General features: G+C 48.4%; 1 protein-coding gene across 4 annotated transcripts in view; it reads right to left on the bottom strand.

Annotated features, from left to right (window-relative positions):
- sox6 (SRY-box 6) overlaps positions 1 to 21,881 on the bottom strand; it is a 327,769-nt gene that overhangs the window by 87,900 nt on the left and 217,988 nt on the right. For all 4 annotated transcript variants that reach the window (XM_031899826.1, XM_031899825.1, NM_001123415.1 and 1 more), the window contains 2 exon segments: positions 17,132 to 17,304; positions 13,380 to 13,448 (listed from right to left, as the gene is read on the bottom strand). In XM_031899826.1, coding sequence (XP_031755686.1) covers positions 13,380 to 13,448; positions 17,132 to 17,304 — 242 coding nt within the window.

Raw genomic sequence — 21,881 nt, 5'->3', positions numbered from 1 at the left:
CAGTTGGGCAGCTCAGTTACCCAGGGGCAGATTCTGAACTGTTCTACTATCTGGGGATTCAGTCGGGCAGCTCAGTTACCCCGGGGCAGATTCTGAACTGTTCTACTCTCTGGGGGTTCAATGGGGCAGCCCAGTTACCCAGGGGCAGATTCTGAACTGTTCTACTCTCTGGGGGTTCAGTCGGGCAGCCCAGTTACCCAGGGGCAGATTCTGAACTGTTCTACTCTCTGGGGGTTCAATGGGGCAGCCCAGTTACCCAGGGGCAGATTCTGAACTGTTCTACTCTCTGGGGGTTCAGTCGGGCAGCTCAGTTACCCAGGGGCAGATTCTGAACTGTTCTACTCTCTGGGGGTTCAGTCGGGCAGCTCAGTTACCCAGGGGCAGATTCTGAACTGTTCTACTCTCTGGGGGTTCAATGGGGCAGCCCAGTTACCCAGGGGCAGATTCTGAACTGTTCTACTCTCTGGGGGTTCAGTCGGGCAGCCCAGTTACCCCGGGGCAGATTCTGAACTGTTCTACTCTCTGGGGGTTCAATGGGGCAGCCCAGTTACCCAGGGGCAGATTCTGAACTGTTCTACTCTCTGGGGGTTCAGTCGGGCAGCCCAGTTACCCAGGGGCAGATTCTGAACTGTTCTACTCTCTGGGGGTTCAATGGGGCAGCCCAGTTACCCAGGGGCAGATTCTGAACTGTTCTACTCTCTGGGGGTTCAGTCGGGCAGTTACCCAGGGGCAGATTCTGAACTGTTCTACTATCTGGGGATTCAGTCGGGCAGCCCAGTTACCCAGGGGCAGATTCTGAACTGTTCTACTATCTGGGGATTCAGTCGGGCAGCTCAGTTACCCAGGGGCAGATTCTGAACTGTTCTACTCTCTGGGGGTTCAATGGGGCAGCCCAGTTACCCCGGGGCAGATTCTGAACTGTTCTACTCTCTGGGGGTTCAGTCGGGCAGCTCAGTTACCCAGGGGCAGATTCTAGATATATCCAGATATACGGAAATATCAGTAATATAGATATAGATAGTAATTTAGTTCCCCTTTAATTTAAATGTTCTTAACGACTCAGATGAAATTTATGGGGCTCAAACTTTCACTGGGTTTGGTTTCCATAGGGACGGGGGGGACGATGTTATGGGATGTACATATAGCAACTGCCTCACACTCACATCTCACCCAACTGTCACTTTTCCTTATGTGGCGCCTTTGTCTTTTCTCTTTTATACGTGTGACCCCAACGTAGCAACCGCCCTGTCCCCCCCCAGTAGGGACCGGGAGTCAGAATATATACAGGAACTGCCATAGTAATAAACCTTCCCTCAAACTATACTTGGCCTTTAATCCTCTGTCCCACAAACCTTTAAATTGTGTCTTCCCATAATTCCCTCTTATTGTGTAACCAGTTACTGCCCACTCTGCTCTCATTCCCTACAGAAATAGGGGTTGGTAGCACTAGGTAGGTACCTAATATATAGGGGCAGAGACAGGGGAAAGTGTTGGAAGGGTTACTGCCTGCCCTGCTCTCATTTCCCTACAGAAATAGGGGTTGGTAGCACTAGGTAGGTACCTAATATATAGGGGCAGAGACAGGGGAAGGGTTGGAAGGGTTACTGCCTGCCCTGCTCTCATTTCCCTACAGAAATAGGGGTTGGTAGCACTAGGTAGGTACCTAATATATAGGGGCAGAGACAGGGGAAAGTGCTGGAAGGGTTACTGCCTGCCCTGCTCTCATTTCCCTACAGAAATAGGGGTTGGTAGCACTAGGTAGGTACCTAATATATAGGGGCAGAGACAGGGGAAAGTGCTGGAAGGGTTACTGCCTGCCCTGCTCTCATTTCCCTACAGAAATAGGGGTTGGTAGCACTAGGTAGGTACCTAATATATAGGGGCAGAGACAGGGGAAAGTGCTGGAAGGGTTACTGCCTGCCCTGCTCTCATTTCCCTACAGAAATAGGGGTTGGTAGCACTAGGTAGGTACCTAATATATAGGGGCAGAGACAGGGGAAAGTGCTGGAAGGGTTACTGCCTGCCCTGCTCTCATTTCCCTACAGAAATAGGGGTTGGTAGCACTAGGTAGGTACCTAATATATAGGGACAGAGACAGGGGAAAGTGTTGGAAGGGTTACTGCCTGCTCTGCTCTCATTTCCCTACAGAAATAGGGGTTGGTAGCACTAGGTAGGTACCTAATATATAGGGGCAGAGACAGGGGAAAGTGTTGGAAGGGTTACTGCCTGCCCTGCTCTCATTTCCCTACAGAAATAGGGGTTGGTAGCACTAGGTAGGTACCTAATATATAGGGGCAGAGACAGGGGAAAGTGTTGGAAGGGTTACTGCCTGCCCTGCTCTCACAATATACATGGACAGTAGAAAAACCACAGAAGTTCTGATGGGCGTTGACAGAAAGACAAGTAAATGAGACAGTTCCCTGGGTGGGTTCTGGGCCGGGGGGGCCGGGGGGGGGTACAAAGCTGCAGTACATTTTGCTGACAGTCGGTTCCTCCCTCAGTTAAGAGATGACACAATGTTACATTTTTATTCCCCCCTATTTGTTGCGGTTTGGCACTCGCTCCCCGTATGGTGCGACCCCCCCGGCCGCTTTGTTTCCCTTATTTAATGGGTGTAAAATTCCTAAGTGGATTCGGTTTTTCTTAAACTCAAAGCTGCGTCGCTGCCGCCCGGGATCTGCTTCCAATTATGGGAGAAGCCGGGAATCTGCCAGCGAAACGCGCGGTGCAAAGGCCGGACTCACAGTCTCACCAACACGTTTCTCTGATCATTTGGGCAAATTCATATACAAATAATTTAGTCCCAGAACATCGTATTAGAGGGGTATTAAGGATATAATGGGTATTAGGGCTACAAGGGGTACAAGGTGTATTATGTATGTGTGGGGTATGAGGGGTATAAGTGGGGTATGAGGGGTATAAGTGGGGTATGAGGGGTATAAGAGAGATATGATGGGTATAAGTGAGATATAAGGGGTATAAGAGAGATATGAGGGGTTTAAGAGAGATATGAGGGGTATAAGAGAGCTATAAGGGGTATAAGAGAGATATGAGGGGTATAAGAGAGATATAAGGGGTATAAGAGAGATATGAGGGGTATAAGAGAGATATGAGGGGTATAAGAGAGATATGAGGGGTATAAGAGAGATATGAGGGGTATAAGAGAGCTATAAGGGGTATAAGAGAGATATGAGGGGTATAAGAGAGATATAAGGGGTATAAGAGAGATATGAGGGGTATAAGAGAGATATGAGGGGTATAAGAGAGATATGAGGGGTATAAGAGAGATATGAGGGGTATAAGAGAGGTATGAGGGGTATAAGAGAGATATGAGGGGTATAAGAAAGGTATGAGTGTAAGCTCTTTTGGGCAGGGCTCCCTTCCCCTCCTGTATCGGTTACTGATTGCTTTATATGTTACTCCTTGTAGAGTGTAAGCTCTTTTGGGCAGGGCTCCCTTCCCCTCCTGTATCGGTTACTGATTGCTTTATATGTTACTCCTTGTAGAGTGTAAGCTCTTTTGGGCAGGGCTCCCTTCCCCTCCTGTATCGGTTACTGATTGCTTTATATGTTACTCCTTGTAGAGTGTAAGCTCTTTTGGGCAGGGCTCCCTTCCCCTCCTGTATCGGTTACTGATTGCTTTATATGTTACTCCTTGTAGATTGTAAGCTCTTTTGGGCAGGGCTCTCTTCCCCTCCTGTATCGGTTACTGATTGCTTTATATGTTACTCCTTGTAGAGTGTAAGCTCTTTTGGGCAGGGCTCTCTTCACCTCTTGTATCGGATGCTTTATATGTTACTCTGTATGTCCAATATAAGATAGCTGTCTAAGGGAAACTGTGGAATAACTGGCAGGGCAGTTCCAGGGTTCCTTTGTGCCCAGGGCAGTCCTGGGGCAGCCAACAGCCAGCGACACCTGGGCTCCGGTAGGGTTGGGCTTTGGGCTCCTCTCACTGCCCCTCACCCTTCCCACCTGGGCTCCGGTATGGTTGGGAGTTGGGTTCCTCTCACTGCCATCTGCCCCTCACCCTTCCCACCTGGGCTCCGGTAGGGTTGGGCTTTGGGCTCCTCTCACTGCCCCTCACCCTTCCCACCTGGGCTCCGGTATGGTTGGGAGTTGGGTTCCTCTCACTGCCATCTGCCCCTCACCCTTCCCACCTGGGCTCCGGTAGGGTTGGGCTTTGGGCTCCTCTCACTGCCATCTGCCCCTCACCCTTCCCACCTGGGCTCCGGTAGGGTTTGGCTTTGGGCTCCTCTCACTGCCATCTGCCCCTCACCCTTCCCACCTGGGCTCCGGTATGGTTGGGAGTTGGGTTCCTCTCACTGCCATCTGCCCCTCACCCTTCCCACCTGGGCTCCGGTAGGGTTGGGCTTTGGGCTCCTCTCACTGCCATCTGCCCCTCACCCTTCCCACCTGGGCTCCGGTAGGGTTGGGCTTTGGGCTCCTCTCACTGCCATCTGCCCCTCACCCTTCCCACCTGGGCTCCGGTAGGGTTTGGCTTTGGGCTCCTCTCACTGCCATCTGCCCCTCACCCTTCCCACCTGGGCTCCGGTAGGGTTGGGCTTTGGGCTCCTCTCACTGCCCCTCACCCTTCCCACCTGGGCTCCGGTATGGTTGGGAGTTGGGTTCCTCTCACTGCCATCTGCCCCTCACCCTTCCCACCTGGGCTCCGGTAGGGTTGGGCTTTGGGCTCCTCTCACTGCCATCTGCCCCTCACCCTTCCCACCTGGGCTCCGGTAGGGTTGGGCTTTGGGCTCCTCTCACTGCCCCTTACCCTTCCCACCTGGGCTCCGGTAGGGTTGGGCTTTGGGCTCCTCTCACTGCCATCTGCCCCTCACCCTTCCCACCTGGGCTCCGGTAGGGTTGGGCTTTGGGCTCCTCTCACTGCCCCTCACCCTTCCCACCTGGGCTCCGGTATGGTTGGGAGTTGGGTTCCTCTCACTGCCATTTCCCACCTGGGCTCCGGTAGGGTTGGGCTCCTCTCACTGCCCCTCACCCTTCCCACCTGGGCTCCAGTAGCCGCCTCTGCCGCTCACAAACAGTTACGCTCTCCCCAACCTTCCAGCCTCGTTACAGCACCAGACAGACCCCTTTCAAACCCGTCTAGAAAAATCAGCAAGCCGAGGAATTAATAAAGAAAACATAAAAACCCCACTCGGAATGTTCCCCGAGACGCGAGATTTCCCCCATGGCCTCGCTGCTACAACTGCGAAACAAAATTAGATTTCATGAAAAAAAAAAAAAAAAAAAGTTGCTCTTTGCCAATTACTGCGAGTAAATGTTTTTTTTAGGTCTAATCCAGCGCTCGGGTCGGAATTCTGGGAGTTCTACATAAATAAATCATTATTTTCCATTATTTACGTACGGAGCAGTGAGGGCCCCGCGACAAACGCACGGTTTGGGGGCCGCGACGCCCCGCTTTTAATCCCCTCGTCAGGCAAACGAGAGGCGGCTAATTAGATTAGATAACTAACAGTATTAGATTTGCATTTCCCCCTTCTGCTCGCGACCAAAGAGCTGACAAGGAGCTGCCCCGAGGCAACGAGAAGGGGGAAGAGACGGCAAAACAAATTTCCATACAGATACAGTTACAAAATATTTGAAGATTCGGCGAGGGCCCCGGGCGCTTTTCTAAATGTACATTTCTTTCATGTAAGTTTAAGTCCCAGGATTGTTTGAAATAAGCGGGGCGTGTAAATCCGCGGCGAGAATAAACATCTACTGGGCTGGAAACGCGTGAGCGCACGGGGAGAGAGAGTGGCAACGAATGAATGGGCTTAAATACAACCATTGTTGACTCGGATACAAACGAGTTTGGGGTGTCCCTGTAGCACCCACAAATATACTGTATAACGGGTGCTTGTTCTGTTTCCAGATGCCCCCCCCCCAAACGCATTTCGAACTAAAAGATCTTTGTCTTCTAGTTCAAAATGTAGCACCCACAAACATATAATGGGTGCTCACTCTGCGGATCTTTCCAGACGCCACCCCTAGCCTGATTATAGATACACTCCACTCCAAAATACAGCAAAGAAATATTATTGTAGAAAAATAAAATTCCAACATATCCCGACGCGTTTTGAGCCCCTGACCAAGAACTTTCAGGTCTAATTGTGGTCAAATATGTTGCAAAACGATTTCTGACGGTGTCCCTGAGTCTGAGACAATTACTGCATTTTAAACTCAAAATAGACCAAAAAAAAAATTTACAGCATATTTCAACGCATTTCGAACTAAAAGATCTTTGTCTTTTAGTTCGAAATGTAGCACCCACAAACATATAATGGGTGCTCGCTCTGTGGGTGTTTCCAGATGCCACCCCTAACCTGATTATAGATAAACTCCACTAACTGCGCTACAAAATACAGCAAGGAAATATTATTGTAGAAAAATAAAATTCTAACATAGCCCTACACGTTTCACTCTTCATCGAGGCCCTGACCAAGAACTTTCAGGTCTAATTGTGGTCAAATATGTTGCAAAAAGATTTCTGACGGTGTCCCTGTGTCTGAGACAATTACTGCATTTTAAACTCAAAACAGACAAAAAATTTTTTACAGCATATTTCAACGCATTTCGAACTAAAAGATCTTTGTCTTTTAGTTCGAAATGTAGCAACTACGAACATATAACAGGTGCTCGCTCTGTGGGTGTTTCCAGACGCCACCCCTAACCTGATTATAGATAAATTCCACTAACTGCGCTCCAAAATACAGCAAAGAAATATTACTGTAGAAAAATAAAATTCCAACATATCCCGACGCGTTTTGAGCCCCTGACCAAGAACTTTCCCGTCTACTTGTGGTCAAATATGTTGCAAAAAGATTTCTGACGGTGTCCCTGAGTCTGAGACAATTACTGCTTTTCAAACTCAAAATAGACAAAAACATTTTTACAACATATTTCAACGCATTTTGAACTAAAAGATCTTTGTCTTTTAGTTAGAAATATAGCACCCACAAACATATAATGGGTGCTCACTCGGCGGGTGTTTCCAGATGCAATAATATTTTAGAAAAATAAAATTCCGACGCGTTTCGAGCCCCTGACCAAGAACTTTCAGGTCTAATTGTGGACAAATATATTATAAAAAGATTTCTGACCATGTCCCTGTGTCTAAGACAATTATTCCATCCCACTCAAGATCTTTGTCTTTTAGTTTGAAATGTAGCACCCACAAACATATAATGGGTGCTCGCTCTGTGGGTGTTTCCAGACAGCACCCCTAACCTGATTATAGATAAACTCCACTAACTGCGCTCCAAAATACAGCAAGGAAATATTATTGTAGAAAAATAAAATTCACATATCCCAACGCGTTTCACTCTTCATTGAGCCCCTGACCAAGAACTTTCAGGTCTAATTATGGTCAAATACGTTGTAAAAAGATTTCTGACGGTGTCCCTGAGTCTGAGACAATTACTGCATTTTAAACTCAAAATAGACAAAAAATGTTTTGCAGCATATTTCAACGCATTTCGAACTAAAAGATCTTTGTCTTTAAGTTCGAAATGTAGCAACCACAAACATATAGCAGGTGCTCACTCGGTGGGTGTTTCCAGACGCCACCCCTAACCTGATTATAGATAAACTCCACTAACTGCCCTCCAAAAAACAGCAAGGAAATATTATTGTAGAAAAATAAAATTCTAACACATCCCGACGCGTTTCGAGCCCCTGACCAAGAACTTTCAGGTCTAATTGTGGTCAAATATATTATAAAAAGATTTCTGACCATGTCCCTGTGTCTAAGACAATTATTCCATCGCACTCTGGAAGTGCATTTTAAACACAAAATTTTTAAAAAAAAATTACGCCATATTTCAACGCATTTCGAACTAAAAGATCTTTGTAAGGGGAATTCTTACAAAGACCTTTTCCATTAAAATGCATAGGGATACAATACCACCCATCAGAAAAAATTCTATGCATGACACTCCAAATATATGAAGAAGATAATAAGTATAAGTGTAGAAAAAAAAAATCCAACAAATTCCAACACAGTTGAAATGTTTTTGGAATTGATGGAAAAAAAATTTCCAAGATAAAAGTTTTTTGTTTGTGTTCCCATTATTGAGCAAAATTGCACAACTGATCACAGATCTCAATAACACTCACAAAATGTTCTATACCTGGCGCTCAAAATGAGTCAAGAAAATGTTTTTTTAGAAACATATTTTACCAACACATCACAGCAAGGTTGAAATGCGTTGGAATTTGATGCTAAAAATACTTTTCTACAATATAATTTTCCAAACTGTTTCCAAGACAATTATTGAACCAAAACGCATTTCAAACACAAAACTCAATGACACCCCAAGCAGAAAATATTGTATATATTTTTTATAAAATATTCAAACGCATTTTAACCTTAAAAACTCCTTGGCAGCATTAAACCTTTTTAGACCAAACAATTTTCCTGACTTTGTTCCTCCATCCAAGATAATTATCAAACCAAAGCTCCAAATACAACTTTTTACAGAAGAATATTGTATCCCTATATCTCAACGCATTTCGCCATAAAAGGTCTTTGTCTCTGAATTTTAGATTGAAATGCATTGTGATAACATAAAGTATTTTTTTTTCTACAATAACATTTCCTTGATCAAATCTGAGACAATATTGTATCTAAACTAAACTATGGAAGCACAATTCAAAAAGAAAATTCCGTTTGCTGAAATGTATTGGGATAAGATGTTCAGCATTCTTCTATGACAATATTCCTTACTGTGGAATTCCTCTTTAGGTTGAAACGCGTTTGGATCCATTATAAAATACATTTCTACTAGAGAATTCTCCCGACTCTGTCTCTGTTTCCAAGAAAATGATTGTACCAAAACCAGAAACGCATTTTAAACATAAAAATCAATACCAGCCAAAAGCTTACGTACAGAAAAAAATGTTCACAGGGCACTTAATTTTTTATAACATAAAATATCCAAAAAGTTTTTATTGACAATAACACTGTCTGCACTTCTACTTTCTTCTACAACCAGGACAGTTATTTCACCAAAGGAAGAAACGCATTTCAAACACAAAAATCGCCACCACCCATAAGTTGAATACAGTTAAATTTTAGACACGGAACTACAAAATATATCTAGACAATTTTTTGTACAAAAGTTTTTTTTATAACAAATCCCAACACATTTGACCACAAAGATCATCATCAGTTGGAACTTGTTAGGGAAATGTTTGTTGGGAGTTTTTGCGTTTTTGTGTCCAAGACAATTATTGCATCGAAACCCAGAAACGCATTTTAAACATAAAAATCATTACAGCTCATATGTTCAGTAGAGAAAATATTGTCTACAGGGCACATCAATGTATAACAAGAAAATATTATTGTACAACTGATCTGCCCCAGTCTATACTGACCATAAAGGTGCCCCCAATGGAGAACTTTTGGGTCGAAATGCGTCAGAATTTATTAATAAACAACATTTCTACAGCAACATTTTCCAGAGACAAAACAAAATGAAAATGTTACGGTAGAAATTCCACATTTTGACTCCTCTATCTCTGATCGCTACAAAAAGTTTTTTGGTTTGAAACGCGTCGGGTTGGTAAAAAAAAAACTGCCTTTGACTGCATTTCTATGTTAACTACTGCATCACGAGTGGGAAGCGTGTTGGGAACTCGATAAACTGACCCCACTCATACATAAGCCTACCCCAACGTGTTTTGAGCTAAAAGGTCTTCATCAAGGGCTAAGCTCCTAACAAAGGTGTTTTGGGTTGAAACGCGTTGGTATCACCTTCCACTGAATTCATTACCCTTTTTCTGCTCCTCCCCAGACAGCAGTGCTGTAAATGGGTCATGAAACCACGTAAGGGCCACTGATCCTGTTTCCTATGACACTTTTATTGCTAATTAAAAATTTTTAAAAAAAATGGGCGTGGACTTTCAGACAGTCGCATAATTTTTTGTAAATTTTTATTTCCTTCATCCCATGTTATAGACAGTGGCCAAGTACACCGGCCTACAAATACCCCCTTGCCAGCCACGTACCCGCCCCCATACAGTACCCACTCGACCACTAACGTTAGACTCAATTTACAAAGGCAGCCAATCAGGTGAGAGCAAACTGTCTCCCTCAGGAGTCTGAGCGCTCGTCCTTCTGAGCCGAGCGAAGGATAAAACCCCAACGAGCAATAAACGGAGAGTCCGGCTCTTAACGTTAGAGGTCAATTAGATACTTAATGATGAGGCATATCTTTAAATATATTCCGACTATTATTATCCCGGCAAGGAAAAAAAAAAATTAATTAAGCAGGTCGGGCAGGACACGGAGGCTAATGTGCAATGTAATTATTCCTGATCTTTCGACATGCTCTTCACATAAGGAGACAGCCCTTATTCCGCTCCCAGAGCACTCGACTCTCTAGTGCTTAATCACACGCAGAAAGGAGAAGCCTCAGTGACTCTCTGTAAGAGCCAAGTCTGTCTCGCACACTCTCTTTATTGTGGATTATTTTCCCTTTAGAATTATTGTGTGCCCAGAACATTCCCTCTCTGTATATTTGTATTTATACATATGGGTAGGGGGTGCCATAGTGTTTCCCTTAGACAGTACAGTATGGGGGTACAGCTTATTGTGTGCCCAGAACATTCCTTCTCTGTATATTTGTATTTATACATATGGGTAGGAGGTGCCATAGTGTTTCCCTTAGACAGTACAGTATGGGGGTACAGCTTATTGTGTGCCCAGAACATTCCTTCTCTGTATATTTGTATTTATACATATGGGTAGGAGGTGCCATAGTGTTTCCCATAGACAGTACAGTATGGGGGTACAGCTTATTGTGTGCCCAGAACATTCCTTCTCTGTATATTTGTATTTATACATATGGGGGGGGTGCCATAGTGTTTCCCTTAGACAGTACAGTATGCGGGTACAGCTTATTGTGTGCCCAGAACATTCCCTCTCTGTATATTTGTATTTATACATATGGGTAGGGGGTGCCATAGTGTTTCCCTTAGACAGTACAGTATGGGGGTACAGCTTATTGTGTGCTCAGAACATTCCTTCTCTGTATATTTGTATTTATACATATGGGTAGGAGGTGCCATAGTGCTTCCCTTAGACAGTACAGTATGGGGGCCACACCCACTCTTGGATAAAATGGGAAGATTGGACTTTATTTCCAAAGGGAAAATGTTTAGGGGGGCTAATTTAGGAGGCAACAGCTTTGCCTGTGCAGACCCCCTACACTATAGATGGAAGGTGCCCATAGAGACCCTTCTAAAGGAGATCACAAGACGCAGCCTAAAGGACCAAGACCCCCCTACATTACATATAGATGGTTCCAAGTCCAACCACAAAATGAAACCTTTCTCCCCCTCTGCATATGGGGGTGCCATATCTCAGTCCCACCATAAAACCAAGACCTGCTTCAGTGTTGGTTGCAGCCCCCCCCCCCCCCCATTAAGTGGAACGAGTCCCTGTGGGGCTCCGGGAGTAGAGCCGTGGGGTGGGAGTTGTTCCAGCTTTACATTACAGCGATGCCAATGGGTGATTGCTATTATTTTTAGTCTAATCCGTGTAAGAGAACCCAGGCAGCATTAGCCGTATGAGGGTGGTTGCTATGGAAATGCCTGGCTAGTGAATAGTCCGTAATTACTACCATAGAGCGGAGGTGACGCCGCGCTATTCCCGGTCTGACAGCCTCGTACTCTGCCCTCCAGCTGGAACCCCGGGGCAGGACTCTATATTGGGGGGCACAATGGGGGGCAATAGTGAGGGGTGGGGCACATTCTGACTTCCAGTTCCAACTAACTTGGGGATCCCCCAAACCATTTCCTACAAAGTGACACCCATATGGTTTCTATGGAAGCCCCACCAGGAGGAAGGAAGTCTGGGGTAGGTGCCCGAGGGGTAAATGATTGCACAATATTGGGGATGTCCAGCCGGAGACCCTCCTGAACTCCAACTCCCAACATGTCTACGGCTCTATGTACTATGTACCATGTGTTCTACACAGGGAGGGGGTCACACACGGGCTCTGGGATATCAGGAAATCTCCCATTGGTCAAAAGCATCCAGTTCTCCACTCCGGAACCCTAGAACCCCTCCATTCCCCGGAACCAAATGTCCAATTACTGAAACTCTACTCAACAAAACCATCTGAAACCCACTCAGAACAGCAAGTTCATTCAGTAATGGCGCCCTGTCCTCACTGAGCAGGAACTTCTACACATGAGGGGTTAGGGTCCCTTGTACCCCAATAGGGCCAAACAGTTGGGGGGGGAATAGAAAAGGAAAGGAGAGGGGATGAGAGACAGAAGGAGAGAGGGGAAGGGAAAGGGGTTCGGGGAGAGACAAATGGGGGGAGAGGGGAAATATAGAAGGGGGGAGAAGAGGGAGGATGGGGGGGAGTAAGGCCAAACAGTTGGGGGGGAATAGAAAAGGAAAGGAGAGGGGATGAGAGACAGAAGGAGAGAGGGGAAGGGAAAGGGGGTTCGGGGAGTAGAGAGACAAATGGGGGGAGAGGGGAAATATAGAAGGGGGGAGAAGAGGGAGGATGGGGGGGAGTAAGGCCAAACAGTTGGGGGGGGGGGAATAGAAAAGGAAAGGAGAGGGGATGAGAGACAGAAGGGGAGAGGGGAAGGGAAAGGGGGTTCAGGGAGTAGAGAGACAAATGGGGGGAGAGGGGAAATATAGAAGGGGGGAGAAGAGGGAGGATGGGGGGGAGTAAGGCCAAACAGTTGGGGGGGGGAATAGAAAAGGAAAGGAGAGGGGATGAGAGACAGAAGGAGAGAGGGGAAGGGAAAGGGGGTTCGGGGAGTAGAGAGACAAATGGGGGGAGAGGGGAAATATAGAAGGGGGGAGAAGAGGGAGGATGGGGGGGAGTAAGGCCAAACAGTTGGGGGGGGGATAGAAAAGGAAAGGAGAGGGGATGAGAGACAGAAGGAGAGAGGGGAAGGGAAAGGGGGTTTGGGGAGTAGAGAGACAAATGGGGGGAGAGGGGAAATATAGAAGGGGGAGAAGAGGGAGGATGGGGGGGAGTAAGGCCAAACAGTTGGGGGGGGGAATAGAAAAGGAAAGGAGAGGGGATGAGAGACAGAAGGAGAGAGGGGAAGGGAAAGGGGGTTCGGGGAGTAGAGAGACAAATGGGGGGAGAGGGGAAATATAGAAGGGGGGAGAAGAGGGAGGATGGGGGGGAGTAAGGCCAAACAGTTGGGGGGTACCAGTTGGTTCTGTCCCTGCACCAAAGCCAAAAGTCCCCAAATCACCATGTAACAAACAGATGCGCCAGACAATGGGGAGGAGTCAGTACTATTTTCCTCTCAGGCTCCTCCCCTTTCCCATAAGCCCATAAGTCACCACAACAGCGCCAGGGACACAATGTGACACCCACAAAATAACGGGGGACCCACCTGAATTTGTTGCTGCAGGATGTTGATCTTGTGCTGCTGCTGCAGGAGTTGTTGCTGTTGCCGTGCGATCTGTGGGGTAAGAGACAGACAGTGAGAGGGGCGAGAGACAGACAGTGAGAGGGGCGAGAGACAGACAGTGAGAGGGGTAAGAGACAGACAGTGAGAGGGGTGAGAGACAGACAGTGAGAGGGGTGAGAGACAGACAGTGAGAGGGTTAAGAGACAGACAGTGAGAGGGGTAAGAGACAGACAGTGAGAGGGGCGAGAGACAGACAGTGAGAGGGGCAAGAGACAGACAGTGAGAGGGGTGAGAGACAGACAGTGAGAGGGGTGAGAGACAGACAGTGAGAGGGGCGAGAGACAGACAGTGAGAGGGGTGAGAGACAGACAGTGAGAGGGGCAAGAGACAGACAGTGAGAGGGGTGAGAGACAGACAGTGAGAGGGGCGAGAGACAGACAGTGAGAGGGGTGAGAGACAGACAGTGAGAGGGGCGAGAGACAGACAGTGAGAGGGGTGAGAGACAGACAGTGAGAGGGTTAAGAGACAGACAGTGAGAGGGGTAAGAAGACAGACAGTGAGAGGGGCGAGAAGACAGACAGTGAGAGGGGCGAGAGACAGACAGTGAGAGGGGCGAGAGACAGACAGTGAGAGGGTTAAGAGACAGACAGTGAGAGGGTGAGAGACAGACAGTGAGAGGGGTGAGAGACAGACAGTGAGAGGGGTGAGAGACAGACAGTGAGAGGGGTGAGAGACAGACAGTGAGAGGGGTGAGAGACAGACAGTGAGAGGGGTGAGAGACAGACAGTGAGAGGGGTGAGAGACAGACAGTGAGAGGGGTGAGAGACAGACAGTGAGAGGGGTGAGAGACAGACAGTGAGAGGGGTGAGAGACAGACAGTGAGAGGGGTGAGAACAGACAGTGAGAGGGTGAGAGGACAGACAGTGAGAGGGGTGAGAGACAGACAGTGAGAGGGTGAGAGACAGAACAGTGAGAGGGGTGAGAGACAGACAGTGAGAGGGGGTAGACGAGACAGACAGTGAGAGGGTGAGAGACAGACAGTGAAGAGGGGTGAGAGCAGACAGTGAGAGGGTGAAGACAGACAGTGAGAGGGGTGAGAGACAGACAGTGAGAGGGGTGAGAGACAGACAGTGAGAGGGGTGAGAGACAGACAGTGAGAGGGGTGAGAGACAGACAGTGAGAGGGGTGAGAGACAGACAGTGAGAGGGGTGAGAGACAGACAGTGAGAGGGGTGAGAGACAGACAGTGAGAGGGGTGAGAGACAGACAGTGAGAGGGGTGAGAGACAGACAGTGAGAGGGGTGAGAGACAGACAGTGAGAGGGGTGAGAGACAGACAGTGAGAGGGGTGAGAGACAGACAGTGAGAGGGGTGAGAGACAGACAGTGAGAGGGGGCAGATTAGCACATTTGTGTTTCCTGTACAGTAGCCCTGCAACAAAAGCCCAGGAGCACCTTCCCCTTGTGGGAGGGGATATAATGCACTAAAGGTGGGCGTAAAGGTTGTGAGGTCATGTAACAGGCAGATCTTATCCCGCCATGGGCGATATTGGGTTAATGTGATCAGTTGGCCCTAGGGCCAAGCAGCTGAATTAAAATGGCGGGTGTTAACAAGCCAACTAGGCCCCTAATCCTATTGGCCAAGTTTAGGCCAGATATTGGTTGGGTAGATCAGGGGCCGTGGGAGGGACTTCCCTGCATCACTACAATCAGTAACACTAAGATATCAGTCATCTAATGGTTAATTGATAGAAGGGGAAATCTGATTGGCCCTGGGCAAGGTGGGCTCACTGCCTGCTGAGGGTCCCGGAATGTCGTCCCTCTGTCAGCCCCCCTTCTCTGAACACACAGGAGAATAACATAGACTGTCAGCTCTTGGGGGCCACATACTGTGGGGGTCATTTATTTGCCCATGGGCAGTAACCTATGGCGACCAATCAAATTCTTGCATTCATTATTCTACCTGCAGCCGGCTGAAAAACCAGCCAATCGCTGCTCGGTTGCTGCCCACGGGGCAAATGTGCCCAATGTGTTTGTATTTCTGACATCAGAGGGTTAACCCTTATTAACCCCGCGCGTGCCGACTGGGCCTGGTTACCTTCCTGCGCGGGGTACAAATAAGCACCATGTGGCCAATCTAGCGGATTTGATTCGCCGATTGGATGAGCTACATTCCCGCTCCGCTGAGCATGACAACCTCGTTAAAAGTGTCATTTAATTTTCATTTTGAAATATAATTACTGAGGCTTCGCTGTAAGATATCACTCGGCCGCCAATGTGTCAGGATTAATTTGTGCTGCCGTATTCACAAGTGTCAATAGTTAATTACTGGATCGTCAGCGCAGCGGCGCCATGACACCGCCGGCCCCTCCCCTCCGCTATCCGCCGCTCCATTGGGGGATACGCCCCCCCCCCGGCCCGATTTGGGGAGAAAAACATCCGAGGCCATAAAACTGCACAAGTCGTAACGTATTAAATTCACCCGAGCGTTCAGCCCCCCCCCCCCCCCCGAACATCCAAATTACAGGCAAAAATTAATAATTCTGGTAATAATGTCAGATTCTTTCAAAAAGAACATTAATTTGGGACTGTCTGTCTGATAGAGACGCGAAAGGGGGGGCCCCCAGCGCACAGCCCCCCACTACTGGCAACAACTGCACATACAGGTTTAAAGGCAAAGCAAACCCTCATTTCTATATATCTGTAACCTTGTTATGGGCTAAGGGGGCCCAGCCTGAAGGCCAGTTAGGGGGGGATTTGGGGTGAGTGCTTATTTGTGCCCTGGGTACCCCTGGAACTATAGCGGGGTGACTGTTACCCCAATGTTTCTATATATCTGTAACCTTGTTATGGGCTAAGGGGGCCCAGCCTGAAGGCCAGTTAGGGGGGGATTTGGGGTGAGGGCTTATTTGTGCCCTGGGTACCCCTGGAACTATAGCGGGGTGACTGTTACCCCAATGTGTCTATATATCTGTAACCTTGTTATGGGCTAAGGGGGCCCAGCCTGAAGGCCAGTTAGGGGGGGATTTGGGGTGAGTGCTTATTTGTGCCCTGGGTACCCCTGGAACTATAGCAGGGTGACTGTTACCCCAATGTTTCTATATATCTGTAACCTTGTTATGGGCTAAGGGGGCCCAGCCTGAAGGCCAGTTAGGGGGGATTTGGGGTGAGTGCTTATTTGTGCCCTGGGTACCCCTGGAACTATAGCGGGGTGACTGTTACCCCAATGTTTCTATATATCTGTAACCTTGTTATGGGCTAAGGGGGCCCAGCCTGAAGGCCAGTTAGGGGGGGATTTGGGGTGAGTGCTTATTTGTGCCCTGGGTACCCCTGGAACTATAGCGGGGAGACTGTTACCCCAATGTTTCTATATGTCTGTAACCTTGTTATGGGCTAAGGGGGCCCAGCCTGAAGGCCAGTTAGGGGGGGATTTGGGGTGAGTGCTTATTTGTGCCCTGGGTACCCCTGGAACTATAGTGGGGTGACTGTTACCCCAATGTTTCTATATATCTGTAACCTTGTTATGGGCTAAGGGGGCCCAGCCTGAAGGCCAGTTAGGGGGGGATTTGGGGTGAGTGCTTATTTGTGCCCTGGGTACCCCTGGAACTATAGTGGGGTGACTGTTACCCCAGTGTATGTTCCATATTGCATGACTTTGCCCAAGTGCCGGGGCACTAAGAATTGGGGTGGCATTTCCCCCACAGAGACATCTCAGTTTCTGCCCCCGGGGGTATCACCTGTTCCTGCTGCTGCCGCGCCAAGTCCATTTGTTGCCTCTGTTTCTCTATCTGTGAAGCTGCCAGTTTCTTCTGCTCATCGTGCGCCGCCAGGAGTTGCTCTCGGAGGCTGATGAGTTGGGTGATCATGGTGGAAAGCTGCCGCTCTTTCTCCGCTAAGCTCTCCGGTGTGCCTGGGGGGGACAGAAGGAAGGACCATGGGTAAGGTGGGGGGCAGCATCTCCAGGACTCACATACCTGCTCTACATTTATTTAACATAATGCTCATAAGAGACAAGTGGGTGTGGCCTGGAAGGGAAGCTTTGCGATTGGAAGACCTGGTTGCCAGGGAATAAGTACATAGCAACTGAAGTAAAGCCTGAGGCTGGATATTAATTCCTTCTTATTCAAGAATTGAGATCACAAAATTTGGTAAATCATTAATATTTTTAAAGCACAGCCGTATTGTATTTCTACATATGGGTAGGGGGTGCCATAGTGTTTCCCTTAGACAGTACAGTATGGGGGTACAGCTTATTGTGTGCCCAGAACATTCCCTCTCTGTATATTTGTATTTATACATATGGGTAGGGGGTGCCATAGTGTTTCCCTTAGACAGTACAGTATGGGGGTACAGCTTATTGTGTGCCCAGAACATTCCTTCTCTGTATATTTGTATTTATACATATGGGTAGGAGGTGCCATAGTGTTTCCCCGGGTTGCAGTGCTACAGGTATAGGGAGGAAGGAAGTGGGGGTTTATGCTGCATTCCCATACACCCCCCTATGTGCCAATGCGCAGGGGGGGGCAGTTGGGGGCACATCAGAAGAGCTGTGATGTCTGCCTTTCCCAGAGCCAGTGTATTATTTCGCCGCTCATTGCTGCCCCCCCCCCCCCCCCCCAGTTGATCTCCTTTTTTGCTTTCAAATGTCACAAAAGAAAAAGCTGCAGAAAAGTCAAAGGGCTAAATAAATAAATAAACGGCAAAACATTAGAAGAAAGTGACAATCGAGCGCGGGGGCTTCAGAGGATAAAAAAAAAAGCACTTTGTGCCCCCGGAGCCGTCGCTCTCACCCCGGCCGAGGCTAAAAGTCTTTCAACTGCTCCCCGAATGCATCACAAGATAAAGCCCCCCCTTCTCCTATAGAAACCCACCACAAAGCCCCCTATTATGTCCCCTCTCTCTTTGGTTACAAACAGCTCAACCAATATGATTAAGTTCCGACTCCAGAACACTGACACCCCTTTGTCTCCCATCACATGCCCATTGTTACGTCGCCCATATGTTCCATTGACTCCTTCCTAAATGCCCTAATTGTGCTCTGGGGGGCAGAACAGAGGGTGCAGGGAATCCGACTAGCGAGCTGGGCGCAAGGGCAGGGTGCCGGGACTTCTCTTATTATTGTCTGTCAGTGTATTGTGTGCAAATTGCTTCTATTCTCTGCACTGCTGGTTCTGACTCCTGATACAACTCCCCAATATCCATTCATTACTCATTCTCACTGGGTTTATAGTTATGTGTAACTGTCACTGTGTCTGTCCCTTTCCCTTCCCTGCACTGCTGGTTCTGACTCCTGATACAACTCCCCAATACCCATTCATTCCTCATTCTCACTGGGTTTATAGTTATGTGTAACTGTCACTGTGTCTGTCCCTTTCCCTTCCCTGCACTGCTGGTTCTGACTCCTGATACAACTCCCCAATACCCATTCATCCCTCATTCTCACTGGGTTTATAGTTATGTGTAACTGTCACTGTGTCTGTCCCTTTCCCTTCCCTGCACTGCTGGTTCTGACTCCTGATACAACTCCCCAATACCCATTCATCCCTCATTCTCACTGGGTTTATAGTTATGTGTAACTGTCACTGTGTCTGTCCCTTTCCCTTCCCTGCACTGCTGGTTCTGACTCCTGATACAACTCCCCAATATCCATTCATTCCTCATTCTCACTGGGTTTATAGTTATGTGTAACTGTCACTGTGTCTGTCCCTTTCCCTTCCCTGCACTGCTGGTTCTGACTCCTGATACAACTCCCCAATACCCATTCATCCCTCATTCTCACTGGGTTTATAGTTATGTGTAACTGTCACTGTGTCTGTCCCTTTCCCTTCCCTGCACTGCTGGTTCTGACTCCTGATACAACTCCCCAATACCCATTCATCCCTCATTCTCACTGGGTTTATAGTTATGTGTAACTGTCACTGTGTCTGTCCCTTTCCCTTCCCTGCACTGCTGGTTCTGACTCCTGATACAACTCCCCAATACCCATTCATCCCTCATTCTCACTGGGTTTATAGTTATGTGTAACTGTCACTGTGTCTGTCCCTTTCCCTTCCCTGCACTGCTGGTTCTGACTCCTGATACAACTCCCCAATACCCATTCATTCCTCATTCTCACTGGGTTTATAGTTATGTGTAACTGTCACTGTGTCTGTCCCTTTCCCTTCTCTGCACTGCTGGTTCTGACTCCTGACCCAATGTAGCACAAGGCAGCTGATTTCTGTCTAAAGGGAAAGAACCAGCGGTGCATAAAGGGACAGACACTGCCCCATAGAGATGTGTGGGCCGGCCCTATAAGACCCCACCCAAAGATGGCAGACTGGCCCACATTGGGCGCTGGGCACTCTAATCCCTTTATGGGCCCCTTTATTCCGTTGGAAACAGAGTGACTGGCAGTTGGCTCTTTGCCAATGGGGGGGGGCACGGAACTGAAAGTCTGGAACTCAAGGGCATTGGATGCACCTGTACAAATAATGTCATAAAAAGACACATTTCCCAACGTAATTCCATGTATTTCTATGGGAGGGAAACAACTCCATTCTATTGGCCCCCGGGCGGGTACCTGGCAATGTGGCCCCCCCAGTGGCTTTATGTTTCCTTCTCCTATAAAAACAGCAACTGAGAATCAGGTCCGGACTTAGATCCAAAATCAGCCCTTACACTTCAGCCCAAACAGCCCCCGACGGCCCCATAACTAAGCCCTGCTGAGAATATAAACCAACATTCCAACTGGCAATGAGACCCCACAGAGACAATATATGGAGATCTCACCATCAGCATAGGAAGGGGTTCCTTACTGTAAGGGCAGTCAGGTTATGGGGTTCCCTACCCAGAGAGGGGGAATGAGTGATTCATTGAGGGTGGGGAGGAAAGGGGATCTCACCATCAGCATAGGAAGGGGTTCCTTACTGTAAGGGCTGTCAGGTTATGGGGTTCCCTACCCAGAGAGGGGGAATGAGTGATACATTGGGGGTGGGGAGGAAAGGGGATCTCACCATCAGCATAGGAAGGGGTTCCTTACTGTAAGGGCTGTCAGGTTATGGGGTTCCCTACCCAGAGAGGGGGAATGAGTGATACATTGGGGGTGGGGAGGAAAGGAGATCTCACCATCAGCATAGGAAGGGGTTCCTTACTGTAAGGGCTGTCAGGTTATGGGATTCCCTACCTAGAGAGGGGGAATGAGTGATACATTGGGGGTGGGGAGGAAAGGGGATCTCACCATCAGCATAGGAAGGGGTTCCTCACTATAAGGGCAGTCAGGTTATGGGATTCCCTACCCAGAGAGGGGGAATGAGTGATACATTGGGGGTGGGGAGGAAAGGGGATCTCACCATCAGCATAGGAAGGGGTTCCTCACTATAAGGGCAGTCAGGTTATGGGATTCCCTACCCAGAGAGGGGGAATGAGTGATACATTGGGGGTGGGGAGGAAAGGAGATCTCACCATCAGCATAGGACGGGGTTCCTTACTGTAAGGGCAGTCAGGTTATGGGATTCCCTACCAAGAGAGGGGGAATGAGTGATACATTGGGGGAGGGAGGAAAGGAGATCTCACCATCAGCATAGGACGGGGTTCCTTACTGTAAGGGCAGTCAGGTTATGGGATTCCCTACCCAGAGAGGGGGAATGAGTGATACATTGGGGGTGGGGAGGAAAGGGGATCTCACCATCAGCATAGGAAGGGGTTCCTTACTGTAAGGGCAGTCAGGTTATGGGATTCCCTACCCAGAGAGGGGGAATGAGTGATACATTGGGGGTGGGGAGGAAAGGAGATCTCACCATCAGCATAGGACGGGGTTCCTTACTGTAAGGGCAGTCAGGTTATGGGATTCCCTACCAAGAGAGGGGGAATGAGTGATACATTGGGGGAGGGAGGAAAGGAGATCTCACCATCAGCATAGGACGGGGTTCCTTACTGTAAGGGCAGTCAGGTTATGGGATTCCCTACCCAGAGAGGGGGAATGAGTGATACATTGGGGGTGGGGAGGAAAGGGGATCTCACCATCAGCATAGGAAGGGGTTCCTTACTGTAAGGGCAGTTAGGTTATGGGGTTCCCTACCAAGAGAAGGGGAATGAGTGATTCATTGGGGGTGGGGGGGAAAGGGGATCTCACCATCAGCATAGGAAGGGGTTCCTTACTGTAAGGACAGTCAGGTTATGGGATTCCCTACCAAGAGAGGGGGAATGAGTGATACATTGGGGGAGGGAGGAAAGGAGATCTCACCATCAGCATAGGACGGGGTTCCTTACTGTAAGGGCAGTCAGGTTATGGGATTCCCTACCTAGAGAGGGGGAATGAGTGATACATTGGGGGTGGGGAGGAAAGGGGATCTCACCATCAGCATAGGGAGGGGTTCCTTACTGTAAGGGCAGTTAGGTTATGGGGTTCCCTACCAAGAGAAGGGGAATGAGTGATTCATTGGGGGTGGGGGGGAAAGGGGATCTCACCATCAGCATAGGAAGGGGTTCCTTACTGTAAGGGCAGTCAGG

Source organism: Xenopus tropicalis, chromosome 4 (assembly GCF_000004195.4).
Source record: "Xenopus tropicalis strain Nigerian chromosome 4, UCB_Xtro_10.0, whole genome shotgun sequence".
NCBI classification, from domain to species: Eukaryota; Metazoa; Chordata; class Amphibia; order Anura; family Pipidae; genus Xenopus; species Xenopus tropicalis.
This window is presented reverse-complemented; position numbering and strand designations above follow the sequence as displayed.